Raw genomic sequence first — 8,818 nt, 5'->3', positions numbered from 1 at the left:
TTGCCTTAAAAATTCATACAGGCCTTTTTAAATAAAAAAAAATTAAGATTAAGTTTTAATTTTTTTTTAAAAAAAGTTTTTTTTTCTCTGCAAGGCTAACTCTGTTAATGAAATATGTTTAACAGAGTTTGAAAACTCTAATTTTCAATTAGATTACATATGGAAAATTGTAAAATTATGGTTATGAAATGAATTTAATGCCAGATATTATAGAGATACAGTCCAGCACTATATCCATCTTATTTCTATTACTATATTGTATTTCTTTTTGTTTTGTCTGTTAGTATTGTATTTTTACGCTATATTATTACCCTCCCCTATCCTTTTCCTTCTTTTTCTTTCTTTTAAATACAGTTATTATTAAGTATGAAGTCCAGTAAATCCAAGTCATGTGACTCGTTACTGTAATAACGCGAGGTCCTCCGGCCGCTGGGTGGCGCTGTGAGATCTGTGCTGTAGGAAATGAACGTGCTGACATTGAACCGGCTGCAGGAGGAAAGAGGAAGCTCATACAGGAGGTAAGCAGAGCATGTCAGTTAATATGAAACGCTGCAGGAAGGATTTGAGGTCTTTCAGAAAATGTAAACACGGATTTTAGCTTTTCGACTGCACGTCTTTTCTAGTCGTTACGGTGAGAGCGCGTGAGGGCTGAGAGCTAGCTGCACGAGCCGGGTTCAGGTGCTGAAAGCACTGCAGGACTGACCTCAAGCACATAAACCTGACAGCATGTTCAGCACTGATAAATCTATTTCAATAACCCCTGAAAACGTTTAATAACTTTTCATAATAACACAAGCAAACCTATAACAAAACCAGTAAGGTCCTGTCAGAATTCTAGCAGCCTTCATAACAATGAGCAGAAAATATTGTGTATATATAATCCAACTCATACACTAGGAACTACTATTTACATTTGTTGTTCTAACATAACTCTTATAAAAACTCTTTTTGAGAATAATAGCTTGAAAATAAAAATGTAAAAAAATCCACACCCCCTGAAAGAGTTCTACTGCACTCCTGGGCAAGAAATGGGCCAAACCCAAAATAGCAAATATTAAGTTTTTAATGGTCTTAACAACAAATCATTGATCAGGAAATGAGCAAGAATGAAACAAATGCACTCCTGAGAGCTCCTGTGTACTTTTGCTGCAGTTTGGGGAAAAGCTAGAAACAGGGAAATCACTTATATAGTCGTCTTGTACGCAAAGGTGAAATCATGATAATGATTAAAATGTTTGGTGTAAAATTCAAACTAATATGTCTAGGTGTACAAAAGTTTCCAAAAATATCTTCTGGGATGTGTTTTTTTTTTTTTAAAGATTAGTCATTATTTGGTGATCTGCCGCACCTGATGCAGCCCATCAAGAGCCACAAGGCTTAACATTTACAGAAATCTAAGGGAAAAGCTATTTTATACTAAGCTTCTTTGTCTATTTGTTTAATTCTTGCTCGTTTCCTGACCAATAATTTGTTGTTAAGACCATTAAAAGCTTAACATTTTGCCGCTTTTTTGGCCAGGAGTGTACTTTTCCTTTGCTTCTCGGTCTTTAGGAATTTTGTTGTCGCCTTTAACCATGTCCTGTTTTTCTGAGGTAGAAATATGAGGTTGTGTACATGTAAACTCTCTGTCATCCATCAACATGCAGGAAACCAAAAGACTTTCGACAAAGGTTAGATACAGGGCAATAACGTGTAAAATTGCAATGACAAGTTAGCATTTTTCTAATAAATAAATAGAAAGAGAAGTCTATCAGTGTGATCAAGAATGGAGAATGTGCCTCATTTTACTTATGAGCCTGAAAAATAAAAACTTACGTCACTCTTCAGAGATGTTTTGGGTGTAGTGGGTGATGATAAAATATTAATATTGAATTCTTAGTGTATTAGGATTACCATAATCATCTGTATAGTGTTTGGTATCATTATTGAATAGTAATCCAGCAGCTCTCAAGGCTTTACCATGCTCAGTTTCGCTATTGCACATTTCTGCATAATGAGATACAGGAAGAATCTTTTGTCTAAAACTTTTTGTGTTTGCACCACACACTGGAATATCATCTTCTATAAACACTGCAAAGTTCATTCAGCATTTACCAAATCGTCACTTCCCTGAAGGCTGTGCATGGTAGCATGAGTTTTCAGAGTACACGAAACGTCCTAACTCCTGGCCATGTGTTTCCCCGCAGTGGTTGAACAGCTCGCTGATGCGTGATGCACCCTGTGGGTCTGTGTACACACACATTCACGTGTGGAGAGAAGGACACAGATACAGCCAGCCCCAGAGCCTTTCATACTGGACTGCTACGGGCACTTTATACGTTCGCCCTTCCTCGAGTGCATGCAGCTGACATTGTTGATCCACAGGCCAGTCTTCAGTCTTTACCAAAACATGTGGGCAAGCCAGAGTTTCCCGACACAGGATGGGACCGCATTAAAGACCTATTCAACCGAGGGTTCGTTTCTCTCAGCTCCTTTTGTATGTTTTGATAGATAATATTACTGAGCTTGTAGTGTAAAGAGGGAAATAGTTGACCTGAAGCATAAGCATAAGCATGAGCATGTATTCCCAGTGTGTGTTCCCGCCTCACCTCCATTGTTCCCAGGATAGGCTCCCTGGCATTTTAGGGAGCATGTGTCCAGGTTTTAACTCTGCTATGGTGTATTTAAAGGTATCTTACTTTAGACATATTTGAGGATTACCAGATTACAAGGGTTAAATTTACTAGCTAATATAACATGACATAACCTGCTTGCTAGTCACTGATTACAAATAAACACATGATGTCTTAGGGCAAGTCAGTTCTCAAAGTGGAGTGTGTGAAGCATTGCCATGCCAGAGTGTCTGAAAATGCTCTTTTAAAATGTTATTACAGAGGTGGAAATCGCAACCCACCATTATCAAATTTATTTTACGTATTAACAAGTTCATATTAGATATTAGCCTGTTTGACTGATCATTTTATTCTGAACCCTCAGTAACTAAAAACAAGTCGGCCTGTACTATTAACAGTGTCAACTTGGACCTAATGTGTTCTGCTGATGGAAAGTTCAAGAATAAATGTTACTGTACACTTTTAAATAATGAGCTTTATATTTGTATAGCTGGATTATGGTTATAAAACTGTACTGATGAAGACATGGAGCTTATTTTAGAGTTATTTTACTGCATACAGAACATCTGTCATAGTATAATATATATTTCTGATCTCCATTTTCCCTGTAGAGATGGACAGGTGTACTCGGAAGAGGTGAGGAACGTGGGTAAGAGTGCTCTGACAGCAGCCTTGGTGGGACTGCTTTATGGAGGCCTGCCTGGAGCCCGACATGCCCGTGAGAGATTCATCCAGCTGAGCCAGGCGGAGATCTACCGCAGCAGAGTGGAGGCAGTGGTAAGAGAACAGCAAAAACGACAAGAAAAGATTGAATATTGATTAGCATACTAATTTAACCTACATGCAAGAGACACCAATCTTACATATCTAGGTTTAAAAAAGTAGATAAGCTTGGTGAAGGATGTAGATCGTACATCAGAATCGGAAAAAAATGTGACTTCGATCATGGCACATCTCTGATCTGTAGAAGAAATATATAATAGATATAGGGCATAAATATAAACTACAAAGTAGATTTCTATCTGAAAGCACTCACAGAGAAATATTACACTTTTATAAATACTGTATATATTGTTATTCCACCATCTGAGGCACAGTTGCATGCATGTGATCAGATATGGAACTGGGGAAAATTGTTGCAGTAATGCACATAAAGTTACTGCTAAGGTATAAATTTAATAAACATAAATGAGAGAATTTATATAATTACAAATCTACCCCCAAATAAATCTACCATCTTTTTTTTATTTTTAAAAAGACCACAGTCCTTTTTTTGAAAATTTGAGTCCACCAAATCCTTTTGTTGACTCTTGATCTATACTAAATGTCATTATTGTTATTTTATTTTAATAATACAAATCGCAATGTCAGTATGTACACCATGTAACCCCTTTAGAAACAGAGAAATGTTTCTTGTTTCTTGTGGATTTTTAGCGTTCGGCTCATAACGCGGCCATCCGAGGCTTTGTGAGATACGGTTGGAGGTGGAGCTGGAGAGTCGCCGCCTTTGTTACACTTTTTAAGTAAGTTTTTATACACGCAGCTTAATCAACAAGAAATATATAGCATGTAGCTTTGCAGCAAATCTGACCCGCTGTCTCTGTTCATTTCTAACAGCACTATCAGTACAGGCATTTCTGTGTACAAAGACAGTAACGCCTTGAGTCATTTCGCTGTGGCGGGGGGTAAGTAACATCTCCCTAAGTTTTATTCTGTAATTTTCCACAGCTGTTCTGTTTTAACTGTGCAATAATAACACCCGTGGTTCTCACACTTTTCTTTTCAGGGATCTTTGAAATCAAGTATCCCTTGGATTAGAAATTAATATTTAAATAACTGTAAAGGAAAGAACATAAAGCATACAGAAGTATCCATCAGTAATTATCCATACATTACATTTATATCAGGCCAAAATAGATTATTTAGTACTAGAGAGTGAAATGGTTAGTTTGATATAAATCCTATTCTTTCACATTTGTCTCAAATAGTGGCGTTTTTGAGTTTTAGGTTTGGTTATCTTTTTGGCTGATCCCCTATTTTATTCTATGTAGTACTTCTAAGTTAGCCCAAGGGGTGCATGTATCCTCTATTTGAGAAACACCGTGTTAGAAAATGTTTTGTTAATGTTTAGACCTGTTCTGTGTGTAGCTGTGACCGGAGGTGTGTTCCGGATGAATCTGGGCCTCAGGGGATTGGTGGCAGGATCGGCTATTGGAGCTGCATTGGGGTGAGTTGAGTAGAGAGTATCCCATACACTAGTGTTGATCAGCCAAACCATGTTTAGTGTCTAAGAGTTGCTTCTTGTGTTTTGCACTGAAGCTACGAGGCTGATGCAGCTAACAGGTTAGGGAAGACTTCAGTGCAGTCTCATGCAAACTGTATGAATAAATAATCATTATTTGATTGTGCACAGTGTCGTGTTTATCAAGAGACTTCCAAATGTATAATATTGTGATAATTAAAATGTTTTATGAAAATGTTTATTAGATTACTTAGTCAGGGAGACTAGAAGATTTTCATACTTAGGCTTACTAGCCTAATAGCTACAGTTCAAAAGTAAACTTCAGACACTAAACATGTTTTGGCTAAATGAGTATGTTTGAGGTAAGGAGAAAACTGTGTAACTTTTCATATTTGCTTTTGTTTTATATTTGTTTGAACTTCTCTATATCTATACCTTTATTCAAAATGGCAGCATTGCAAAATTCCTAAAAGTCTAATATTACTACTTTAGCAAAGTTAACTTGCCGGCTAGCCAATTTCTAGTAAACAAGCTCACATTTGTCACAGGATTTAGTATCCAAGTCTTGATTGTTGACGTCATATTCTCAGTGATTTATGCGAACAATCAGTGGTAGAAAGGTGTGGAAACAGTAGGTGGTAGGTGGTGCGGACAGTCATGGGCCAATGCATCCTGTCCCAGCAGGCTGTCTGTCTCCACCATGGAGAAGCACAGTCAGCTGTGTGTTTACTTGGCATTAACTAAGAGAAGGGTCCACCTGCACCTTGCCACTTCTGGGTGCAGACACCACTTTCCCTGGCGTACACCCTGTTTCGACAGCTTGTCCGCTGCACCCTTGTATAGCTCCTGTAGATTTGCTCTCGGAGAGGCAAACCGTGGCTGGGCCCACCTGAGGAGCTCCAGCCTCATGCCTTCCTGATGATTGATACATCTGTCACGTTGTTGTCCGAGCGGACCAACACAGGGCGACGTCCCAGAACACTCCATTCCACCTGGTTGATCTCGCACCAGGGGGCTTGTGGCACCACATTGCTCTCCAGGCAGTAAGACAAGCGTCCTTGATGACTATCTCTCTGCCGTTTGTCTCCAGCAAGCTAGAGCCTTTTTCTCTCTTCCTGAGACGAGGACGTGTCTCTTTTTGTCCTTCCATAGGCTACTAACCCACTACTGAACATCTCGTAGTTCCAGCTGTAGAATCTGAATGTGCAGACTCACCAAGGAGCCTCGTAAGAACGAATAGATTCTACTTCTCAGGACTGTTGAAGGATAGTGTTGCTGATCATTCTATGGAGATGTTTCTGCCCTTTGGGAATTCTCCATTCTCTCTCTCTCTCTCTCTCTCTCTCTCTCTCTCTCTCTCTCTCTCTCTCTGTCACTCCTGACGCAGTGACACATCCACCCCTCACCCCCCTTTCCATGGGGTTTCTATTGGCCAGCTGCTCCCTCCTAGCAACACGCTCTCACACACACACACTGCCAGAAGAACCCATGTGCCATGCAGAAGGCTCAGATCTTTAGGGCAGAACGGCATGAGTGCCTAATCCAACAGCTGCACTGCTTTTTTTTTTTTTTTAAATTTCCCTGTCAGCTTTGTATTCCAATCCCATCCATCCCTTGATCTCCACATCTCCTCCTTCTGGCACAGTCCATCTCATCTCTGGGTTGGTCCTGAGGACGGGCTCCATCATCCTCCCCTTCATTTGGCTCTGTTTTTCTTATTTTGTGCTGAGACCTTTCCAGTCGTCCTTCCAATCCAGCAGCGCAATCAGGATTAGCACCTCAGACGGCACTCGGCTCTCTCTCAGTATGCTGGCAGAGCTGGCTTTGGCTTGCTGACTGGCACCTGGAGCGCTGCTCGCTGTGTATGTAAACATCCCCAGTGCCCGGCTAGGTGCAGCGAGGCGGGGCGCAAAATCAAACCAGGCAGCTAATCAAATCGGCACATCACGCTCTAAATAGCACCATGCTAGGAGATGAGGGGTGTGGGCCTGAACAAGTGATAGTGAAGATGGTTTGACATGTGACTCCTGAATTCGCATGGCTCGATATTTATGATATCATGATATTCATGAAAAATTACTACCTGTTCTCGTTGGTATGCATTTTGCCAAAAATGGACGTTGGCAAGCATTACATTTGGAACTCCCTTTTAGCGGTACCATAGCTCATCACTTCTCATCTGCTTGTAGCTTCTCAGCTTACTTAAGACAACTGCACTTGAATACACCATGGCCATAGAAAATGCTTGGCTTCGAATCCGAATGGCTAGAAGATGTAAACTTACTCCTTATATCGATACACCACTGTATACACTCTCAAAATTTTAATCATTGTTCTAAATAAATTTCTCAGATTTTTAAATGGAAAATAATACACTCATCCTACGAAAGTCTTGAGAACACTGTTGCTAGGCAACAAGGAAAATTGCACAGAACATAAACAGCTAATGATTGAGGCTCACGATTTATGAAGCTAGTAAGTAACATTACATTTTTGTTCAAGTGAAGACATAGTGGCAGCGGAAACAATGGCAATGACAGTAGTTCATTAAGATATTAAACAATTTATTGTTCTGTGTAGAACTTTTAAGTTTAAAACGGCATGTTTATGGAGTATTTTAAGGCCGAATTACTGATTTGATGGAGTTTAGCTGACAGACTCGTGTTGTTGCAGTGTGCCTGCTGGGGCGTTAATTGTTGGGCTACAGAAGCTGGGAGGAGAGACCATGCGTGAAAAACGACGACGGGAACGAAGAGAACTGTACGAGCTCAGGGTGGCTGAATGGTACGTTCTAATCAAAATCACATTATTTTCCTCTTTAAGCTTATTTCCAACTGCAAGCCATCTACATTCCTTTTTTTTTTTTTTTTTGGGCAGGAATGCACGTCTACAGCTTACTGATGAGATAATTGGTGAATTTAGTGGCCGGGACCAAGGCACAGAAGGTGACCTTCAGCGGATCAAAGAGCTTCTTAGTCAACCAAGGAATGAAGAATCGGCAAAGGAGTCTTAACAGATCTAATTATAGTGACTGACTGACTGACTGAATTTATAGAGTATAACATATTATTATGCTCACAAATGAAGAACACTGGCTCGTCAAATGGGAGATTTATTTACAGGATTTAAGCTTGAAGCTGAAATGGTTGTTCGCAGACAAACAACAAACCACATAGTACATCATGTCCTGAATATTTTTGTCATTTGCACAGCAGTCGGTTCATTTTCACCCTCCTGTGTTGAATTCCATGCTGTTCAGACTGTTGCTCTATAAACCGAGTGAATCTTTATCTTCTCATAATTGTAAAATATATAGTATATATAACTTTTAAACATAAGTTGTTTTCTTGTGTGTGTTTGGTGCATGAGATTTGTAAAGCCTGCGACGAAAAAAAAAAATGACAAACTTCAATCAAAGAGTCGTTGGACTACAAACTTTTAATGGTTTGACTTTTATTTGTTAACAAGTAGACCACAGAACCACAAAACTCAATGACTGTCTTAGTAGAGTGTGTATGTGTGTGCGTGCGTGCGTGCGTGTGTGTGCGTGTGTGTAAGTGAAATATGGTGCTGCGAGCTTGTCACATGCCTTGGTCCCTTCTGGAAACAAGATGTGACAGCAGCTGAGGCTCCAAGTTCAACATGTGGATAAATACAAACACAGACCTACAGCACCACCAAGAGAACAAAATCAGAGTTACATGGGTTTACTCATTTTAAAGACATATTTCACAAGGTTATAAAAATGTGGTCTTTCATATATGAGATTAATAATAAAGTATTCACATTATTTTGGTCAAAGATGGACATTTGTGCATAAGTGCCTCTTCATAAACAAACTTGCATTTGAAGTAAAAATTAAAATAAAATTGGAGGAAGAATATAAACAACCCAAAAATCTTATCTAACATAATGTTTTGCATTATCCTTGAATTTATGTATGCAATATTGCTAATCAGTTGCA

General features: G+C 39.4%; 1 protein-coding gene across 2 annotated transcripts; it reads left to right on the top strand.

The window, feature by feature from the left end:
• The first annotated feature begins 418 nt into the window (after positions 1-418).
• On the top strand, positions 419-8,693 carry timmdc1 (translocase of inner mitochondrial membrane domain containing 1). Of its 2 annotated transcripts, none has more exons than XM_053229964.1 (8): positions 419-518; positions 2,187-2,453; positions 3,224-3,389; positions 4,047-4,135; positions 4,230-4,297; positions 4,761-4,839; positions 7,528-7,638; positions 7,732-8,693. In XM_053229964.1, exons 2-8 carry the CDS (start codon positions 2,212-2,214, stop codon positions 7,865-7,867), a joined length of 891 nt encoding a protein of 296 aa, XP_053085939.1. In that variant the 5' UTR covers positions 419-518; positions 2,187-2,211; the 3' UTR covers positions 7,868-8,693. The 2 variants fall into 2 exon arrangements, with proteins under 2 accessions (XP_053085939.1, XP_026787521.3); XM_026931720.3 differs by lacking the exon at positions 419-518 and adding an exon at positions 521-631.
• Positions 8,694-8,818: the final 125 nt, after the last annotated feature.

The sequence above is a fragment of the Pangasianodon hypophthalmus genome, chromosome 26 (assembly GCF_027358585.1).
Source record: "Pangasianodon hypophthalmus isolate fPanHyp1 chromosome 26, fPanHyp1.pri, whole genome shotgun sequence".
NCBI classification, from domain to species: domain Eukaryota; kingdom Metazoa; phylum Chordata; class Actinopteri; order Siluriformes; family Pangasiidae; genus Pangasianodon; species Pangasianodon hypophthalmus.
Note: the sequence above shows the minus strand (reverse complement) of the source record. Positions and strands in the feature narration are given on the sequence as shown.

What these genes read in the sequence shown, in the direction of transcription:
- timmdc1 (XM_053229964.1), top strand. Translation starts at nt 2,212, where the DNA reads ATGCACCCTGTGGGTCTGTGTACACACACATTCACGTGTGGAGAGAAG. An exon ending in GCAGCAGAGTGGAGGCAGTG is followed by an intron (nt 3,390 to 4,046) that starts GTAAGAGAACAG and finishes GTGGATTTTTAG; the next exon opens with CGTTCGGCTCATAACGCGGC. An exon ending in GAGCTCAGGGTGGCTGAATG is followed by an intron (nt 7,639 to 7,731) that starts GTACGTTCTAAT and finishes TTTTTTGGGCAG; the next exon opens with GAATGCACGTCTACAGCTTA.